The sequence below is a fragment of the Bos indicus genome, chromosome 5 (genome assembly GCF_029378745.1).
Source record: "Bos indicus isolate NIAB-ARS_2022 breed Sahiwal x Tharparkar chromosome 5, NIAB-ARS_B.indTharparkar_mat_pri_1.0, whole genome shotgun sequence".
NCBI classification, from domain to species: Eukaryota; Metazoa; Chordata; class Mammalia; order Artiodactyla; family Bovidae; genus Bos; species Bos indicus.
Genome location: NC_091764.1, coordinates 91724546 through 91747206, shown reverse-complemented (window position 1 = coordinate 91747206; position 22661 = coordinate 91724546). Strand labels below are relative to the sequence as shown.

The window sequence follows — 22661 nt, the reverse complement described above, 5'->3', positions numbered from 1 at the left end:
TCACCTATACTTACATAGAACACCTGCAGTACTAGAGTCCTTTTCTCTGTTCCTCAGCTTTCAACAGCCCATTTGCCAGGTCACAGAGATGATCTCTCTCAATACTATTGTCTCTACACTAGTGTACTCTGCTATTGTTTATTATTCAAAATAGACTCATTTTTGTATTAGAGTAAAGGGAATTTTGAGGTAACGATCAACAACAGCCCTAGGCTGTGTTTTTGAATCTCAGGATTGGAACTGTCTGAGCATTTCTGCCTTAAATTTGGAACTTTTTGGCAGCCAAAGTGTACCTTATATCTGCACTCAGTCTTGTACAGGAGACAGTTTTCTGTCCTTCCTCCTAGTGGTTCCTGACTTCAGATTGGTATCCATGTGGGATCCTGGGCTCCAGACAGGGTCCCCAGTCTCCGCCCCAGGAACAACAGGTTTTTGCTTCAACCATTCTCTCACCAGCAAAGGATCTTAACCTGTGTCCCACCTATCCCTGCAAGGCAGGCTGTTTGCTTTTTCTCCCTTCCTCCAAAGCAAGAGATTTTTGCCTGGGCTCAGGATCACAGAGGATATCTGTCTCCTCTCGTATTATCATTTTTCTAGTATCATAAACCAGTAGCTTAGAGCTTTTGCTTCTTATAAGAGGAAGATCTACAGAAATAGGGTTTCCCCTAGAAGGCCAGTGAATGGACCTTCAGTTTCCTGCACCGTCTTCATTATTTCCCCTGAACAACTGGGGGGTGTCCAAGATGAGCTTACAAATGACTGTTAACTCTCCTTGTGTCTTGAACTCCCAGATATTTCAAACTGACATGCTTGCTCACATCTAGCCTTTAAGAATCTGCTGAAATTTTGGCTGATTTATTCTTACCCTCTTATATAGTGGTCATCTCGTTCTCCTGTGCTCTGCCAAAGGCCAAAGACATTTTGTGCTCCATCTCCCCTTGGCAGGGCCTGCCACTCTTTGGAATCTGGTCTACTTGGTCCCCTTTTGACCTCAAATCTCTAATGCAGTCAGGAAAAATTATGATCTTTGTATATTATCTGCCTTTTTCTATTTCTACAATGGGTCCAAAGTTCTACATTTTAAGCTGAAATGAAACTCCAAAGACAATTTTTAATCTTTAAGGAGCAATTTATAATAGCACTAACCACTGAACCTGGAATAAAAATAATTCTAAATTCTCAATTTGTCTCCTGAATTTGATAATGTTTAGTACGTAAACAGAAATAGAAATTAAGATTTATTTTTAAAATCCTGGAAAATAGCAAGCTATTTAAACACATTATTACTTTGGTCTCCCTCATAGCTAAATTAAGGGGATGGGGTGGGGGACATGAACCTTATGCTCTTAGTTTGGTTTTGCTTTCAAAAAAGACGAGAAGGAAAGTTTGTCAGCAATCTTCTCCAGTGTTCAAAATACATTACAAATATGCTTAATCTCTAAAGTATTAGACTGGTGCTCCTTCAGAGTCTATGATACATCAATTATATCTAAGTTTAGAATATAGCACATAAAATAACTTCACAGCAGTATTGTCAGTTTTCACTAATCCATAGAGTTAGAAAGAATTTAAAGTAGTCTACTTCAAACTCCTATTTAATGCAAAATTTGCCTCTAAACATCCTTATTGGCTGCACACTGTAACATGGGTCTCTACTCAAAAGGCAGCCTACTCAATTTTGGGAAAAAATAATTTTTCCAAAATATCAAGCCAAACTGAATATCTCACACAGAGCCAAAATAATGTGCAATCATTTGTTCTAATTTATCATTCCAGAACTTACAGTAAATCTAATCCCCTTTTCACTTGAAAGGTCATCATATACTTGAAAGTGATTGTGTTTCCTTTTCCTATTTTCCAAACTGAAACTTCCTAGTACCATCTATTATATTTCCTTTATGCCCATTAAGCTGTAGTCTTATGGCTTATGTCTCAAAACTTTGTGTTCTCCAACTGTGACCCATACTTCCTCCTTCATCATCTAAATATTAAATGTTCTGAAGTGTATATACCTATGTTTCCATTTTTATTTCCTCTATTTGTATTTTCCTTTTGGACAATCAAATCCAATTTCTTTGTTAGGTATCATCTCTATGAAAATAACACTCACATCTAAGCTTTGATATCTCTTGAAATCAGGGACAAATTCTGTTGTTTTGTGTCTGTAGAATATCTCATGATGGATCACCCAAAGCCCTTGTGGTTTGGGATCAGAAAAGTTTTGCATTTGCTTCTGCCTGAGTCCAAAATAGTAACAGCACTGGCATTATTTTGGCATAAATTCCTGCTAAGGGTAGTGCAAATTAATACTCCATAGCTACACATAACAGTTCCTCAGGTAATCATTTTCCTTACTCAATGCCCAGCTTGACAGAGAATTCCTCAAATGTTCTCCTGGTCAGTAGACACTGTTTTGTTTTGTTTTGTTTTCCGCATCTTTTGCAGGTGACAAACCAGTGTCAGGGATCTCAGCCCCAGGTCTGCCCCTTCTCCTACCTCAACCAATAGCTTTAGGTCTAAAATTTCAGCACTTGTCCCATTCTAAGCAGTAAACACCAGTATCTAAGTCCACTGACATTTTCCCCAGGCTACTGACATATCCATGTTGAAGCTAATGCTCAGCCTTTAAATTCCTTCATTAAATTTCTGCCATCCACAGATTTATCCTATCTTTGTTTTGGGCTAAACTTTGGATTTACATTTTTTTCTTGTGGTTCAGCTAATGTTTATATGAGTGTACAATGTGTGTGTGTGTGTGTGTGTGTGTGTGTAAGGTGTCCATGTTTGATCAGTCCACCAACTGCAAGAGCTAGAACTCTGCTGCATTTCCCAGTATCCAGAGGCTGAATCTACTTGGTTTTTCCATTGGCAACTCAAGCTCTGTGTATCAGAAATAAAAACATATCACAATTCCACCAAAACTCCATATTTTGCCATAACTCATGGCACTCTGTCTTTGGGTTTTCCAAGTATGAAATTTTGAAAACATCTTCAATCCAATATCCCTGTTGCACTCAATCCAATTAGTCACCAAGTTAATTCTACAATGGCAACATTTCACTTAACATAGTCTAACAATTTTAGTCACTCAAAAATGAAATATTTATCTTTCGGAATTTTTATGCAGATCAAATGAGATCAATAGATCAGACAAGAGGCACTACAAGACTACAATAACAGATGGAATAAATTAGCTATTGAGTGACCCAGCAACCCAACATTTGCATTTTAACTAGTAATATTTCATGGATTTCAACAAATTCACATGTATCTCATATCTACCAAGAATGTATGAATGAAAAACAAATTCATTCACTCAGAACCTGATATACATCTCTATCATAGTTTTAATATTTCTTAATTTTCATATTATTAGTTACCTGGGCATGAACAGTGTCTGATTTCTCTTATAAACCAAAAAATCTGTGTGAATGGATAAAAATGAACTAATTTGAAATGAATAAACTAAAATTTAGCCCACATTATTTGCCAGGGACTTTTCCTATTTTACTTTATTTAACCTTAATAATAATTGTGTGTTGTGTGTTAGTTGCTCAGTCGTGTCCAACTCTGCAACCCCATGGACTGTAGCCCACCAGGCTCCTTTGTCCATGGGATTCTCCAGGCAAGAATACTGGAGTGGGTTGCCATTTCCTTCTCCAAATAATAATAATTAATTATTATTTAATAATCAGTTCAGTTCAGTTGCTCAGTCGTGTCCGACTCTTTGCGACGCCATGAATCGCAGCACACCAGGCCTCCCTGTCCATCACCAACTCCTGGAGTCTACCCAAACTCATGTCCATCGAGTCAGTGATGCCATCCAGCCATCTCATCCTCTGTCATCCCCTTCTCCTCCTGCCCCCAATCCCTCCCAGCATCAGGGTCATAATAATTAATTATTATTGTTCCAATTCTACAGATGAGGGAATTCAGATACATGGAAGTTAAATAATTTTGTTAATGTCCATAGGTAGAATAGGACAGAATCAGGATTTTATCACACATAACCTTATTGCAGACCTGGAAATAGAATTTATTATTTCTTTCACAAGAAAGAGTATATTCATATCATAATAATAGTTAGGTTGCTGTCTTTGGGGAAAATTCGATTTGTTAAGTTCACTGTCAAATGTGGTACTCAACACTAACCTCAGTTCAGATTATGTACATTTGCTGAGCTCTAACTTTCTGGTTCTGGAGAGTATATGTCTTCTAATTTAATAATAAAGTAGCTCTTCTGGCAGCCACATCACAATGTGGACTCATTTATTTCACACATAAATAAAACAACTGACCTTTTTCCACATGCATTAGTAATAAATTTTTCTTCCTATGTTGTAACTGAGTAGTTATATTTTCTTAATCTGTGAAGATTTAAGATCCAAGTGAACCCAATTAAGTTCAATTTTTTGTTTGTTTAGTTTTATTTTCTTTTTAGCTCATTAATCAAGTCTGGTGATAATTTTGGAGTCCTGATTGTGTCTTTCATAGTATTAATTAGCCATTCTTTCTAGGTTTTTGTCAACAGTTTTCACTGTTTATAAAATCATTATAAAAGGTACTGGAGATATATTAAAAAGCTTTGTTTTTCCATAAAAGACACAAAATTATATTCTTAAATATAATACCCACTTTTTTTGTCTTTATATTGATAATGCTTTGATAAGAAAATGATCTAGAATAAGTACAGTTAAAATCTTTTGTATTATGAATTCATATCTTTGTGTGAAAAAAAATTCTTCCATCTCTCTTGAAATAAACTCCACTGAAATTCTCCATTGGAATGACTGTGATTCTAGACTTGATAGAGCTCATGTGTTTTGAAAAGCCAACTTTATAGTGATACAGTGATATAGATAAAATACATTAAAATATTATAGAGTTAAAGATGATTCACAAATAATTAAAGAAAAAAAGAGAGATTTCTAAACAATTACCAGTAAAAAACAAAAAAGAATAAGGTCAAAATTGGGCAGTTTTTCTTTTTTTTTTTTTTTTTAATGAAAGCTAAGTTTAAGAACATGTGAAAGCTCAGAAATTAAAAAAAAAAAAATGAAAAGCTCTTAGAACTGTGACACAAAGTCCGTGTATAACTATCTTAAGCAGAGACAGAAATTTTGATTTTAAGAATAGTTGGTCATTTCTGTGGACTGTACTTGTCATCAGTGATTTTATTTTTGAAACATCATAAGCCTGAAATATAATATAATCAAATGATTACATAACACCTCCAGTACCAAACTTCATTGTACCAAGTTTGTTCTGAACTCTGATTTTTAATAATTTTGCCCTCGTATACAGTGCTTACAAAAATAAATGTATTCTGCACTCTACATAGATCTGCTAGAACTTGTCTGGTTTTCAAAGTATTTTTCAGGAACCAGAGACTTTCAGTCTCTCTCTCTGTCTCTGTCTCTTCTCTCCCCCGTTTTATACCAGATAATGTTGCTGCTAAGTAGCTTCAGTCGTGTCCGACTCTGTGCAACCCCAGAGACCGCAGCCCACCAGGCTCCCCTGTCCCTGGGATTCTCCAGGCAAGAACACTGGAGTGGGTTGCCATTTCCTTCTCCAATGTTAGAGTTGATATATATCAACTAGGACTGACAGTCCTAGTTTTCAGCATTCACTCAATGCAAATCACGATTAGATCACAGGGTAACCAGTCCTGAGAATCTTTCACATGGAAACAACCATTTTTTATTCTGTTTCCTTTTCCTGGGTAGAGAGGTAGTTTAAAGATAACTTAGTGTCCTCTTGATTTCAATAAACTAAAAGATATCAATCTTTTCATCTACAGCAAAATGTGGATAATGTTATTGAAGAAGTAAAAAATATATGCAGTGTTCTGGGATGTGTGGAGACCAAACAAATTACAGATGCTATAAATGAACTAAATCTTATTCTTCAGAGAAAACCAAAGGTAAATACACTCACTTATTACACAGCAATTATTTTAAACCTGAGTTCAATAATTAATTAAGGAGAGTGAAAGACTTTTGATGAACTGGTATATATGTATGTGTGTGTGTATGTGTGTGCATGTGTTGCTGTTCATATATATTTCAATCATTTGGGGATAATGAAAACTTAATTCTATTATACCAAAATAATTGAATTAAAAGGAAATTTCTTATACCTTTGAAGTGTAACTACAATACAACCTTCAAGTGAGACTGAAATCTATCCTACAGTCCTACCTAGATGAACGTGCTTATATAATAATATTCACAGGCAAGTGTTTGTATAGACTATTAATGGTTCTCATGCACACCAGTGTATGCAGAGGTAGGTACCCATGCTTGCTTGGACAAGCATTTATGCAGGAAAGAATAGATCAGTTTTTGTGGTATTTTTTGTTGAATCTTCAAGGCACACTGCTTTGATGATCTCACATTCTATAGTGATTTCCTGGATTTTCCATTTATAAAAATGAGCATTATATGAGTATTATATGATTTTTTCTTTTAAATCTCAGAAATCTGATGTAGATCATATGTGAATATTGCCTAAGAAAAAGATTAGGACATCTGGTTACAATGAATTGTTCAATCTTGTTGCTAGCTTAGCAAGTGATAAAGTCAAAAGATAGGATACTGCTGATGATAATAACTAATACTTGATCAGATCAGATCAGTCACTCAGTCGTGTCTGACTCTTTGCGACCCCATGAATCGCAGCATGCCAGGCCTCCCTGTCCATAACCAACTCCTGGAGTTCACCCAGACTCACGTCCATCGAGTCAGTGATGCCATCCAGCCATTTCATCCTCTGTCGTCCCCTTCTCCTCATGCCCCCAATCCCTCACAGCATCAGAGTCTTTTCCAATGAGTCAACTCTTTGCATGAGGTGGCCAAAGTACTGAAATTTCAGCTTTAGCATCATTCCTTCCAAATAAATCCCAGGGCTGATCACCTTCAGAATGGACTGCTTGGATCTCCTTGCAGTCCAAGGGACTCTCAAGAGTCTTCTCCAACACCACAGTTCAAAAGCATCAATTCTTCTTTGCTCAGACTTCTTCACAGTCCAACTCTCACATCCATACATGACCACAGGAAAAACCATAGCCTGGACTAGACGGACCTTTGTTGGCAAAGTAATGTCTCTGCTTTTGAATATGCTATCTAGGTTGGTCATAACTTTCCTTCCAAGGAGTGTCTTTTAATTTCATGGCTGCAGTCACCATCTGCAGTGATTTTGGAGCCCAAAAAAATAAAGTCTGACACTGTTTCCACTGTTTTCCCCATTAATAAGCAGCAAAATAGAAATTTGAGCCCAGGCCTCTAAACACACTTCAGTACATACAAAACTTCATAAAAGAGAGTGACTGCATGCATTCTTTATCTATATGGATAGGAAGAGCACAGATTCTATTACCTTGAATGCACCAGTCTTGAAATTTCAAAAAGACTGATTTACTAAGTTGACAATTATACTAATATATATAAATTGTCATTGTTTCAAATAGGTGACTAGTAAAAATCAGTAATTTCTTACTATCAGACTTCCTATGTCTTTTTTTTCCTCAAGTGCAACTGCTTTACAATGTTGTGTTAGTTTCTGCTGTACAACGAAGTGAATCAGCTATATGTATACATAAATCTCCTCCCTCTTGAGTCTCCCTCCTACTCTCCCATCTCACGCTTTTAAGTCATCACAGAGCACCAAGCTGAGCTCCCTATGATATACAGCAGCCTCCCACTAGCTATCTATTTACACATGGTAGTGTATATATGTCCATGCTACTCTCAATTCATCTCCTCCTCTCCTTCACAATCATCCACCCCTGCCCCAATCAACAAGTCCATTCTCTACATTTATGTCTTTATTCCTGCCCTGCGAATAGGTTAATCATTACCATTTTTCTTGATTCCACATGCTTAGTCGCTCAGTCATGTCCGACTCTTTGCGACCCCATGGACTGTAGCCCAGCAGGCTCTTCTGTCCATTGCAATTCTCCAGGCAAGAATACTGGAATGGGTTGCCATGCCATACTGGAATAGGTTTCCATGCCATACTGGAGCAGATTGCCATGCCTTCTTCCAGGAGATCCTCCCAACTCAGGGATGAAATCCAGGTCTCCCATATTGCAGGAGGATTCTTTACCACCTGAGAAACCAGGGAAGCCCAAGAACACTGGAGTGGGTAGCCAATCCCTTCTCCGGGGGATCTTCCCATCCCAGGAATCAAACTGGGATCTCCTGAATAGCAGGTGTATTCTTTACTAGCTGAGCTACCAGGGAAGCCTGCTAGATTTCATACATAGGTGTTAATATATGGTATTTGTTTTTCTCCCTATATCTTATTATAAATAATTACAATTGTATTTTTTGCAATTAGATGTAATAAATTCAGAATTTTTAATATCCTATTTGCATTACATGAACAGTGACAGTGGTGACTGAGGAGCAAAGGTCTCATATCGACAAAAGATTTTATAACAGCTGAAGTTAAGATAACAAGTGAGAATTAACTTGCAACAAGTTATTCATTTCTCTTAGATTACCACATTTTGGAGATAATACAAATACCTAGAGCTGATAATAAAATACAAAAAGCATAGGGTCATGCAGAGATGATTTGAATTTGAGATCTGCCACTTGCCAGGTGAATATACTTTGGAAAACTAATTAACTTCTCTAAGTTTCAGTTTTCCTCATCTCTAAAACAGAAAAAGAAAACAGAATTTGCAGGGTTCTTGAATCAGAAATAACATTAACAAATGGGCCAGATGAGAGTATATTTTGAGTGGCTCAGAGGTAAAGAATCTGTCTGCAATGCAGGAGACCACCTACAATGCTGGAAATGAAGGTTCAGTCCCTGGGCCGGGAAGATCCCCTGGAGAAAGTAATTGCAAACCACTCCAGCATTCTTGCCTAGGAAAACTGATGGACAGAGGAGTGTGGCAGGCTACAGTCCATGAAGTCACAGTCAGACACAACCTAGCAAGTAAACCACTACCACCCATTATTATTAGTGGAAGTAGTAGAGATGATGCTGTAGTAGTTTTTAATAATCTTCCTCATGAGGCCAAGAAGAGTTTAATTCACCCAAGTACCACTAAATACTCTCTTATCTCTGGGCCATTGGTTATAGCCAACCTCAGGATAAATGCTAGAGTAGGAAACCAGATACATGAATGTGGACACACGTCTTCCCATCTGTTAAGACCACTTGGCTGTTCTTTAGTTTTTATGTCCTGCTCTCAGTAAATCAGTAGAAACAAACAAATGATCAAAGAAGGAGGAAAATCTAATTTTAGGATGAAGCATTTCAAATGCTGTTAAAGTAGCACTTTAACAACAACAACAAAAAAGCTTTTTAAAGAAAAAGCTTTCTTTAAACATTCATTTTCTGAAACTCCCTAGATAAACAAAAATGACAGTTTTCTCAAAAATATCAAAATTTCAACATATCTGAAGCAAAAGAATCCTTCAAGGAGAAACAAAGTATTTCCTAGGAAAATATGGACAATTACAATAATCGAGAGAAGCTCATATCATATTTCACATTTCTTCTATACTTAAGAGCGCTAAATTGTATGTGACTATTCATGCATAGAAATGAAGAAAAGAATTGATATTTACCAGTTTTATTTCATATATGTCAAGGGTCAAAATAAATAGTTGAATATCCCCAAGTAAACAGATTCTGCTTGAGTACCTTTTCAAAGTTTATTCAACATTATTCACACATTTTGTCCATCCCTTTTCTCAACGTATCTTAACTATAAGCCCACCTATATAAGAAAATCAGCACAAATAGTAAGTATATTTTACATTATTTCTGTAGTAACCAACTATGGCTAATAATGCCAAACTATTTCAATCTATCCACCCACCATAAACCTAAAACTAAAGAAACACTGAGAAATATGTCTTCTGCCAACAGATTCAAATTTCAGAAGCTGTCCTTTTTCTTGGCTGCATTTTTAGGTCAACTAACAAAACACTATTTCCTGCCATACCAGGAAGTAATTAAGTATTTACTAAATGTAAGTTTTGGCAAAATGAAGAACTATATCACAAATGCAGTTGTACTCCATCTATACTTCACGCTCCCACCTAGCACTGGAAACAATTTTCCATTCTTTAGAACTGTATTCCAGAAGCTCACATATTTCCATTAAATACACAATAAACAAACTACAAATAAAAAATACAGTCTTAAAAAAAAATACAGTCTTACACATTGTGCTGTAGGTGGGTGTCATGGTGATTTAAAAATACAAGTTTACATTTCTGAATAAACTGAATTCTAGTTAAGTCATGCTAAGGTGTTTAACAATCTCACCCACACAGCTAGGGTAAAGATCTCATGTGTTCAGCTTAGTAGTTGAATCTATGCTCTAATAGATGAACTATTTTACCTAAGAGAATTGCTTCTGAGAAGGTTCATGTGAATGATACTCTTCAATGAAAAGTTACATACACGTTTAATTACATTCTAAACATGACAGACGGCTTTTCTCTCTAAAAGGAATACTCTAGCAAGTTCCTTGTTACAGGAAAACAATTATTCCCTAGTTTGTTTGTTTGAAAAATCAAGCTTTTCATTAATTGGATTTCCTTCAAAGCAAACTTGTCAAAGCAAAATTTCCAAAAAAATTTAGCGTCAATTAAAATGGATCTTGTTAGAAAATTGAATTTTCTTTTTGACTGAAATGTAACTTTTAATGAATCTGTGAATCACCTACCTGATATAGTTTTCATGATAATGAAGTTATAGCCAGTAAATTCTAAACCACTAAAGTAACTCCAGGTGTACAATAAACATAAACAAACAAGCAAATAAAACCCCCCATGCTAATGGATACAAACTTAAATGATAATGAAAAACACAAAATTTCAGATAGTTTTTTTTTTTTTTAATCCAGGATACAATCTCAAGTATTTGACTACCAGTTTCTCTTTTTAATCCTACAAAATAAAGAAATGAAACTATACAGTGAATCTGTATGATTTTTTAAGCCTGTATATAAATGACTGTTAAAATAAGAACTGAACACACTAAACAGCAAAAATGACAAATCTTTTATACTAAAATATCAGTCCCTGTTGTGGAAGGGGGATTGAATTTAGGCACTATCTGTGGGTGTGTACTGAGTCACTTTAGTCGTGTCCAATTCTTTGCTACCCTATGGACTACAGCCCCGTCAGGCTCCTTTGTCCATGGGATTCTCCAGGAAAGAAACTGGAGTGGGTTGCCATACTCTCCTGCAGGGGATCTTTCCCACCCAGGGATCAAACCTGGGTCTCATGCATTGCAGGCAGACTTTTTTACTGTCTGAGCCACCAGGGAAGCTATTTTGCCACCAGGCAATATCTGCAGAACTGTTTAAATAATACTAAGAAGGCTGAGCTTATGCTAGAAATTATTTTTTTTTAATCAAATAATAAAGATCGATGATTATGACAGAAGACTCTTCTTTCATCTTACAATTTAGATTTCCTGTTTAATAAGTAATATTTATATAAGGCACCAAGAAATGCATTTTCTTTTTATCATAGCAGAGAAATTCCTATATGTAGATTGTGGACATTATTGGTTTGGTTTTCCAAATTTGTTTTCTGAATAACAATTGTATCTTTCGACCTATTTTTCTTTTTCAGAATCTTCATCAAAATTCAGACACTTCAGCAAAAGGTAAAACATATGTGCATCCAAATATTTTTTAAATAAACAATTTCTAAAACCAAAAATAATTTAATTTTTCCAAATATGGTGATAACACACACATAAAATATTTTTGAGGGAAAAAACTTGCTAAAACTCTTTTTACTGACAGTAGTGATTATTCTGCAAGTGAATAAAAATCCACTGCCTTTGAGCCTGAGATTTTTTTAAAAAATAAAGTCAAGAAAGCTATAAAAGTAAAAAGAATTCTGAAAATGCCCTTTTTACCATTCTAAGAAAATATAAAATTTTATTTAACTAATGATATTCTGATGTAAGAGAAGTCAGAAATGTAGCAGATGTCTTTCTTCAAGGTCATTAATTTCCATTTTAAAATCAAGCTCTATTTGAAGCATCAACTTAATGTATCAGGCAGGAGGATTTGGTTCTGAAATACTTAAGTGTTCGCAGAAGCTCTGAACCTACAAAACTGTAAGCCACAGGAGGACTGGGCCTCTGTTGAAAAGGGTAGATAGTGTGGTCCACAGCAATGAGTCTGGCTTCTGGAATCAGGCAGAACTGATTTTGAATTCTAACTCTGCCCATATTTTTACTCTGATGGTAAAAAATTAAACTCTCTGATCCTCAGTTTTCCTAATATGAATAAAGGATAGGGCAGTATGTAAAGTGCGGGGTGTGGTCAAGATTGTTCTTGTTTGCACTGGCAGATCGTATTTGGCTTATGAACACTTATGAGTATCTTTAAGAAAATTGAAAACATCTGACTCACAGATGTTCAGCTGTCAAAGGTGACAGTGAGGCACAAACAATAACTCTGACCTGTCCTCCATAGCCTTAGTGGTTTTCAGTGGAAAGTTACGTATAGCAGGGTATCCTGTCAACTCTAATTCCCATCACTCAAAAGAAGATACAGTAAGGCCCCTACATGTGAACCTTCAAGTTGCGAACTTTGAAAGATGCGAAATCTAGAACTGTTTTTCTGCAAAAAAGCAAAAAGTGGAGTTTGAGTAATTAGCCCAATAATTAAGATTCTCTAAAATATGTGCTGGGGCTTCAATTAATGAGATCTCTAACTCAACTTTATGATTTATTTTAATGTGCATTAATTTGCACAAGATTGGGAATTATTAACAAGAAGTCTGTACTTCCTGCTTCAGAATACAATTTGGGGACCAGAGAAACAAGATGTTTTTATAAATTTATAATTCTCTGCCTCCTGTTGTTCAGGAGAAACCCTGTTGGTTGGCCTCCAGAGTTTGATGAGGCCTCTTTAAAGACTATTTTTATGCTCCTTTCCTCTTCTGTTTCATTAATTGCTACTGCTGATTTCTCAGAGAATTTTAATTAGAGCTCTTTCACTCTGCATGTCACCTCAGGCTGTTTCAACAAAGGGCATAATTTTAGAAACACAGCAAGTGAGTAGAATTTGGCCATCTCATAAATTTTGTACAAATTTATGAATAACTAAGTGAATAATAGCATGTGTTGGACAACAACAACAAAATGTTTAATTATGGGCAGAGCTACTGAGGGACAGGATGTGGGAAGAAGCTCCATGCAGAAGCTGGCCTCTTTCCTGGGCAATGGAACACTGCACACATACTACTGGAGGAAGCGTCTAGCTCATTCTGCTCATTTCTTTTCAAACCAACTAAGAACCAAAAGAATCTGCCTGCAATGCAGGAGACCCCAGTTGGATTCCTGGGTTGGGAAAGATACCCTGCGGGAGGGCACGGCAATGCACTCCAGTATTCTTCACTGGAGAATCCCCATGGACAGAAGTATCTGGTGGGCTACAATCCATGGGGTTGAAAGGAGTCCTATAGGACTGAGCAACTAAGCACAGCACACAAGAACCAAAAAGCAATTTCCGTTTTGGAAACTACTCATGAGAAAGTGCACGTGTCTCAAAAAAACAGTACTGTGTGATGCGACTCCACACTGAATACGCTTATGCCAAATTTGTGACTTGTTCCACTTGTTCCATTCATCATCTTTTTATCATTATTATTATTATTATTATTGGTCGAACTGCGTGGCTGGTAGGATCTTAGCTTGAATCGCACCTACTGCAGTGTAAGTGTCCGGATTCTTAACTACTGGACCACCCGGGGAACCCCGCCCCCACACTTGGCCCCTTTCATAATCTTAATAGACATTTCTTTTTCTATACCTCATAATATAAAAATATATTTTAAAATATAAAATATAAAAACCTTTAAAATATAGTACAGTAAGTAAAATAAAATGTTATGAGAATTTTTTAAAAATCACAGCAGATCTTGAGAACATAAGATCTAAGGATGCGCTTACTTGTTCTGTCAACGTCTCCTCAGCTGCCAAGGGCTTGGCAACCTTGCTCTTCTGGGCTGTGGTCTTGGGGACTCATGGCTGCACATGACCCAGCCGCCCTAGGGGTAGGGAGAGGGTGGGCGGAGGGAGGGCGAGGAAGGAGCCCACCCTGGCCCTGGCATCCGGGACCCCATCTGGGACAGGTGAACACCACCAGCCCTGCCCAACCAGTGGGCTAAGAACCTGCAGTCTGGAGAGCGAGAACAGGCGTTCAGGCCGGACCACTACAAAGCCAAGGCCACGCAGCCCTACTCCGCAACTGACACTCCCAGTACCATGTAGACGCCTCGCTTGAAAAGGCCCGCACTCTGACCCCGGAGTCGTGAACCAGAACTAGCTGGTGTCCAACTAGCAAGCTTGGGGTTGAAATGGAAGGAAATTGTCCATCAGTCCCTTCCTTGCCCTACAGAAACAGTCATCATCTGCAAACACCTGCCAGGCGTGTTCAGCCTAAAACTTAGTTCAGCCCTGCTGGGGAAAGGCTGCCCGTCGAGGCCGACCAGCTCCTGTGTCGGCCCTTTTCCTCCTGGAAATGGAGGCTGTGCGGTAACCCGAGACGGAAGTCAGATGGAGGCTTGACTTCTGGAGCAGCAACCATGTGCGGAGGCAGGGGAGAGAATCTTCTGCCTTTCCCCACACAGGCTGGCTCCGCCCATCCCTCCGCCGGGGCCCCATCACGTTCCCCGTGGTCCCGCCCAGAAGCCGAGGATTGCTGCGGATGCTCAGCAGCACTGGCTTCAGGCCTCCAGACACAGTGTCTCCCTCCCAAGTACCGCCTGGAGGACCAGCTCTCCTCCGGCAGGCTCTCCTCTGCAGCCCGGCGACCGTTCCCGATGTGGGAACCGCCGCCAAGAATATGGTTCCTCTGCCTCTGTCTTCCCCACACTGGTGGCACTGCCTTTTCATTTACTTTCTCCAGAACAAGGCGGCCGAAAAGGAGAAACATCTGAAATACGGCATTTCCGTACATATTTCTGGCCCAGGATGGATAGAAGAACGCAGGGTTTTCTGCCTCACTCTCGTCTACCAAGATCCGCCTGTGGGATTTAAGGAGGACTTTTGCTGGGACTGAACAAGGCCTGAAGTAGGGGTCTTGATCACAACCACAGGAGCCTTGCAACCCCCGACCTTCGAGACTTGTCAGCAAAGTCAGGCATAAGTGACCCAGAGGAGTAGGAGGGCTCCATTGATAACACTTCATATTATACATTCATCTCTTAAAACTCTTTGTCACCTAAATATTTGTCCATTAAAGCGTTTCCTCTTCTAGGTAAAAAGGGAATAATTTTTAAAATACAATTAAAAAAATTATTTTTTTTTACCTTACAATATTGTATCGGTTTTGCATACAATTTTTTACACGAGGTTATTCACCTAACTTCTGAAACAGCGTAGTTGAGTATTAAAAATAATTGCAAGTCATGAGCGTCTTATGATTTTCGATGCATTGACTGCTGCTGCTACTGCTGCTACTAAGTCACTTCAGTCGTGTCCGACTCTGTGCGACCCCATACACGGCAGCCCACCAGGCTCCCCCGTCCCTGGGATTTTCCAGGCAAGAACACTGGAGTAGGTTGTCATTTCCTTCTCCAATACATGAAAGTAAAAAGTGAAAGTGAAGTCTCTCAGTCGTGTCCGACCCTCAGCGACCCAATGGACTGCGGCCTTCCAGGCTCCTCTGTCCATGGGATTTTCCAGGCAAGAGTACTGGAGTGGGGTGCCGTTGCCTTCTCCAATGCATTGACTACTGCATACAAAATGTCAGCAGTGAGTGTTATCCACCTTCCCTGTAAGGGTCTGACAGCGAGTCCTACCTGGAGATGGCATTCATCATCCTCAGGTTTCTCCATCCTAATGGCGCCAGATTCCTGTCAAAGTCCACCAGTTCTGCCTACTCCATTTCATCAGCCTCTTCTGCTTCCTCCCACTCAGGTTGGAATTTGTCCAACAGAGAGTTTAAAGAGAGGGAGAATACCATTCTCAGAAAAATTTACCTTAAATTTAATGATCAGGGGACGCTTTTCATGTGCTCTAAACTAAATTCTCATGGAATCTAGCAGACATTTCAAATCTATCGGTCCCTGTAGTTAGTCATTTTTCTTCATTTTTTTCTTCATTTTTTCTTCCGTCATGACAATTCAGCTTTACATAATCAATAGACTCCCTATAAATAACTAATGGTAAAACTGGAATAAAGCTTTGATTTTGAAGAAATATAGTAAATGTCCTAAATCTTTTATTCTAAACTTACCTTGGATACCAGCCATGTACTTCAGTTCAGTTCAGTTCAGTTCAGTCACTCAGTCATGTCCGACTCTTTGCGACCCCATGAATCCCAGCACGCCAGGCCTCCCTGTCCATCACCAACTCCCGGAGTTCACTCAGACTCACGTCCATCGAGTCAGTGATGCCATCCAGCCATCTCATCCTCTGTCATCCCCTTCTCCTCCTGCCCCCAATCCCTCCCAGCATCAGAGTCTTTTCCAATGAGTCAACTCTTCTCATAAGGTGGCCAAAGTACTGGAGTTTCAGCTTTAGCATTATTCCTTCCAAAGAACACCCAGGACTGATCTCCTTCAGAATGGACTGGTTGGATCTCCTTGCAGTTCAAGGGACTCTCAAGAGTCTTCTCCAACACCACAGTTCAAAAGCATCAATTCTTCGGCTCTCAGCCTTCTTCACAGTCCAACTCTCACATCCATACATGACCACAGGAAAAACCATAGCCTGGATTACACGGACCTTTGTTGGCAAAGTAATGTCTTTGCTTTTGAATATGCTATCTAGGTTGGACATAACTTTCCTTCACTCTTTTTATGGCAACATAATGTGTATGATTAGTGTTCAGTTAATGGCAAACATAGCATAATCAAACTTATTATAATTAATTCCTTAGATGGAGTTTGTTTAAAATACGTATAAACCACACAGAAAACATGTCCCTTTGTCTGAACATTAATTCTAAACAATAATAATCTAGACCAAAAATTTTGTGAATTATAGTTGATCAGAATGCCAAATTGATAACCCAGAATTATGATTTGTGATTAAAGGCTGCACTTCCCAAATTTATGCAATTGAAGAAATGAAAGCTGATTAATTACACTATAGCAGCTACCCCAGACTGCATACAGAGGCACAGATGGCTAATTGGCTTCAGTTGATAGAGGGTCATTTTAATTCAGTTTTCTTTAAATTTTGTTATAAAAATTTTCAAAGCTGTAAAGAATGGTTTGTGATAAATATGACCCTTCATAGATGACCTGGTTTCTATCCCTCTCCCCACCCTCCCCCCAGGTTTGATAGAGAAAGTGACAACCGAACTATCCACATCCATCTGTCAGCTAATTGATATCCATTGCAGCAGCTTCTGTGCAGATTTCCAGCCTCTACACGCACCTCTGTATAGTGTCTCCTGTGTAAATCTTGGGCTCCATTCCCACCTTAGCTTCACAGTGTATGCAGCTCACAATATTCCAGAAACCTGGGTGCACAGGTGAGTTGTGATGCCTTTTCCACAAAAGGGTTAATTAGTTTTGTGTCGCTTCTAATTGAATATATTTGCCTTGTTCTTATTTGCAGAAGCAAGTATTTCATCTTGAAATTTAATCGGCATGGATGTATCTATGTTTTTAAAATCATTCACACTTATTTCCAGTCCAGTGCACATTCGTTTTCCCTCAAGTCTTCTCCCATTCTATTTAAAATAACTACATGTTGTCAGTATATCATAAGAGAAACAGAAAGTGCCCATCCTCACATGGTGATTGCCCTAAATTTTTCATTTTTTATGTTTGAGTTTAAATGACTGACGCCAATTAACACAGGGTGAGAATGCACACACACATACAAGGAGATGGAGAGTATTTAAGAATAGAAAGAAATCACTTGATCCTATCAAGTTGTGAGTGGTAAATATTTTGTGAGATTAGTACCTTGATAAAGTGAAAATTAGCCAAGAGTTACTTGAGTTACAATAGAAATTAACCACAATTATGCATGGAGCATTGCCGGGTTTGAGGTTAATTCTGCTATGTGCTATTTTCTTGAATAACATAATTAGAGTAATATTATAATAATTATTTTAAATTCCTTATGGATTAAATCTGTAAGAGAATACTGATTAAATCAAATTAAGGTGATAAGAGAATAGTAATTTTCTAATGGATTTATTGTACCCACTGCACTTAGCATCTCAAAGAAAGGCTAAAAGAAACAGAAATAATTTTATCTTGGTCTGTATTTTTGCAAATGGAAACTATGCAAAATTTATGAGTCAATTATAACAAAAATTTTACCTTTTGTATGTAAAAATGAAAAACGACCATCTATGTATCTCACATAAACTTTCTTTAAAACCCATGGGATGATTCTTTTACACTTTTTCTCTTTCTTAATTTTATGAAGTATTTTAGGAGGATGATGTGTAATGTTACAAACTGCTACTCGAATGTTTTCATAATTTTTAAACCTTTAGGATATCCTTATTTATTCTAATTCACCTGGAAAAACTATGTAGCCAGATAAGTACTCAGAAAGCTGTATACATAGAGCTATTTATGTACGTGGGAAATTTAGTTTTGTTTATTTTTCTATTGTTTCTCTATTCTGTTTTACTTATTTTGTTTCTGATCTTTATTATTTTATTTCTTCTTTTAATTTTTATCTTAGTTTGTTCTTTGTTTTCTGGTTCCTTGAGTATAGATTTAGATTATTTGTGAACTTCTTTCATTTTTAATTTTTTAAATCTGTTTTTAAAATTTTTATTGCAGCATACTTGATTTACAATGTTGTGTTAGTTTCTGCTGTAAAATGAATCAGTTATACATATACATGTATCCACTCTTATAGATTCTTTTCCCATATAGGTCATTACGGAGTATTGAAAAGACTTCCCTGTGCTATACAGTAGGTCCTTACTAGTTATCTACTTTATAAATATATAGTAGCGTGTATATATCAATCCCAGTCTCCCAATTTATCCCTCCCCTCCCCGACTTTTCTGGCTGGTAACCATAAGTTTGTTTTCTGCATCTGTGACTCTATTTCTATTTTGTAAATAAGATCATGTGTGTGTGTTAAGTTGCCTCAGTTGTGTCTGACTCTTTGCAACCCTTTGGGCTGTAGCCTACCAGGCTTCTCTGTCCATGGGATTTTCCAGGCAAGAATACTGGAGTGGGTTGCCTTTCCCTTCTCCAGGGGATCTTCCCAATCCAGGGATCAAGCCCATATCTCTTAACGTCTCCTGAATAGGCAGGTGAGTTCTTTACCACTAGTGCCACCTGGAAAGCCCAAATAAGATCATTTGTACTTTTTTTTTTTAGATTCCACTTATAAGTGATATCACAGAATTTTTGTCTTTCTCTATCTACCTTTACTCAGTATGAAAATTTCTAAGTTCATTCATGTTGCTGCAAATGGCATCATTTTATTCTTTTTATGACTGAGTAATATTCCATTGTATATATGTATCCCATCTTCTTTATCCATTCCTCCACTGATGGACATTTAGATTGCTTGCATGTCCTGGCTACTGTAAATAGTGTTGCAGTGAACATTGGGGTGCATGGTTTTCTCCAGATATATGGCCAGGAACGGTATGCTGGATCATATGGTAGCTCTATATTTAGTTTTTTAAGGAATCTACATACTGTTCTGAATAGTAGCAATACCAATTTACGTTCTCACCAACAGTGTAGGTGAGTTCCCTTTCCTCTATACCTTCTCCAGCACTTATTATTTGTAGACTGCCTGATAATGGCCATTCTGACCAATGTGAGGTGGTACCTCATTGTAGTTTTTATTTGACCTTTCTTCTTTTAATGTAAGCATTTATTGCTTTAAACTTCTTTTTTAGCACTGATTTTGCTATATCTCATAAGTTTTGTTATGGTATGTGTTTTCACATTTTACAATATTTTCTAATTTCCCTTTTGATTTCTGTTTGACACACTGGTTGTTCAAAAGTACTCATTTCTACTGCATGATCTCACTTATATAGAATCTGAAAAACGAACAAAATGAAAACAGACTCTCAGAGAACAAGTGTTTGCCAGAAGCAAAGGGGTGGGTTGGGGATGAAATAGGTGAGGAGGATTAAGTGGCATAAATTTCCAGTTATATAACTAATAAGTCACATGGATGTATTAATAATATACACCATAAGAAACATGGATCAATGATACTGTAATACCTTTGCATGAGGACAGATGGTTACTTAACTTATCATGGTCATCATTTCATAATGTATGCAAACATCAGATCATTATGTAGTACACCTGGAACTAATGTAATATTGTACAATAACTATATTTCAGTAAAATAAAAAAAAGAAACAGAAACTAAGAAGTGTTAATTAACATTAATTTGAGAATTTTTCCAGTTTTTTTTTTTTTTTTTTTTTCTGCCACTGATTTCCACTTGTATTCCAATGTGGTCAGAAAATATACTTGGTATGATTTCAATTTTTTTTAATTTGTCAAGACTTGTTCCATAACCAATTTTGTGATTTGTGCTAGAGAAAGATACAAGCTTGAGAAGAATGCATATTGCCCAGAGGTTAGGTGGAATGTTCTATAAATGTCTATTAGGTTCATTTGGACTATAGTGTAATTAAAACCCTCTTCCTTATTGAGCTTCTGTCTGCTTGTTCTATTAATTGTAACCAGTATTGAGATCTTCTGTTATTATTATGTTATTTTCTAGTTCTTTTCATCCCTTCAATGTTTGCTTAATACATTTGCTTCAATTTAGGGTGCATGTATATTTACAGCTATTGTATCCTCTTAGTAAATTGACCTCTTTATCATTATATAATGTTTTTGTCTGTTGTGACAGCTTTAACTTAAAGTCTATTTTGTCTTGCATAGGTATGGTCAATCCTGCTCTTTTGATTATCATATATGGAATATATGATATATATATATATATATATATATATATATGTCCTTTCACTTTCAGGGGTGTCCTTAAATCTAAAGTGTATCCCTTGTAGACAGCATATGGTTGGATCTTGTTTACTAATCCATTCCGTTATGCTGTTTCTTCTCATTGTAGAATTTAATTTATATCTAATATAATTAATGATAGAGAAGGACTTACTTTTGCCATATTTTTTGCATCATTTTCTGTCTTGTAGCATTTTTGTCCCTCTTTTTCTGTCTTGCCACTTTCCTTTGTGTCCTGATGAGTTTTTATAAACTCTTCAACTCCTTTCTTATTTTCTTTTGTGTATCATTTATATTGTGGTTGCTTTCTTTGTGGTGACAATAGGCCTTACATAATACATATTATATTTAAAACACTGTTTTAAGCTAATAATAACTTCACTTTTTAAAATTTTGTTATAACTTCACTTTAAGTTCAGTTCAGTCGTGTCCGACTCTTTGCAACCCCATGAACCGCAGCACGCCAGGCCTCCCTGTCCATCACCAACTCCTGGAGTTCACTCAAACTCACGTCCATTGAGTCAGTGATGCCATCCAGCCATCTCATCCTCTGTCATCCCCTTCTCCTCCTGCCCCCAATCCCTCCAAGCATCAGGGTCTTTTCCAATGAGTCAATTCTTCGCAGGAGGTGGCCAAAGTATTGAGGTTTCAGCTTTAGCATCAGTCCTTCCAATGAACACCCAGGACTGATCTCCTTTAGGATGGACTGGTTGGATCTCCTTGCAGTCCAAGTGACTCTCAAGAGTCTTCTCCAACACCACAGTTCAAAAGCATCAATTCTTCAGTGCTCAGCTTTCTACACAGTCCAACTCTGATATCCATACATGACCACTGGAAAAACCATAGCCTTGACTAGACGGACCTTTGCTGGCAAAGTAATATCTCTGCTTTTCAATACTTCACTTCAGTCATATACAAATTCTCTACTCTTCTTCCCTCATCATACTTTGTGTTACTAATACCACAAATTGCATCTTCTTAAATTTTATATATTGTTATCATTAAAGTTTTCTATACTTTATCCTTTTAAACTCTATAGCAGAGTTAAAAGTTATTCATGTATCACCATTACAGTCTCATAGTATTCTGTATTTGTCTATATGTTTCCCCTTACCAGCAAGCTTTCATGCTTTCATATGCTCTCCTGTTGCTATCTAGCATCCTTTCATTTCCACTTGAAGGATTCCCTTTAGCATTTCATGTTGAGTCAGGTCTAATGCTGATGAACTCCCTCAGCTTTTTACCTGAGGAAGTATTTATTTCTACTTCATTTTTGAAGGACAGCTTTGCCAGATACAGTATTTTTTTTTCTTTCAGAACTTTGAATATATCATCTCACTCCCTCTGGCCTTCAAGGTTTCTGCTGAGAAATCTGCTGAAAAACTGATGAGATCCCTTTTATGTGGCAGATCACTTTTCTCTTGCTGCTTTCAAAGTTCTCTCTTTGTGTTTGACTTCCAATAGTTTAATTTTAATGTGTTTTAGTATGGTCTTCCTTGGGCTCATCCTAGTTTAACCCATTAGGCTTCTTGAAATTGGATGTCCATTTCCTTTCCCACAATTAATAAGTTTTCAGCCATTATTTCTTCAGATCAGCTTTCTGCCTTTTTCTCTCAGTCATCTTCTGGGACTCAAATAATGTGTTTGCTTGTCCTATTGATTGTGTCCCGTAAGTCCCTTAGATTTTCTCCACTCTTCATTTTTCTTGTTTCTCTGAATAATTTC

The 22661-nt window shown here is 37.4% G+C and overlaps 1 protein-coding gene across 6 annotated transcripts in view; it reads left to right on the top strand.

The window, feature by feature from the left end:
- The window catches only part of PIK3C2G (phosphatidylinositol-4-phosphate 3-kinase catalytic subunit type 2 gamma), a 644646-nt gene that overhangs the window by 271308 nt on the left and 350677 nt on the right, over positions 1-22661 (top strand). For all 6 annotated transcript variants that reach the window (XM_070788624.1, XM_070788625.1, XM_070788623.1 and 3 more), the window contains 3 exons: positions 5801-5923; positions 11613-11646; positions 17287-17485. In XM_070788624.1, coding sequence (XP_070644725.1) covers positions 5801-5923; positions 11613-11646; positions 17287-17485 — 356 coding nt within the window. The remainder of the gene's footprint in view (positions 1-5800; positions 5924-11612; positions 11647-17286; positions 17486-22661) is intronic.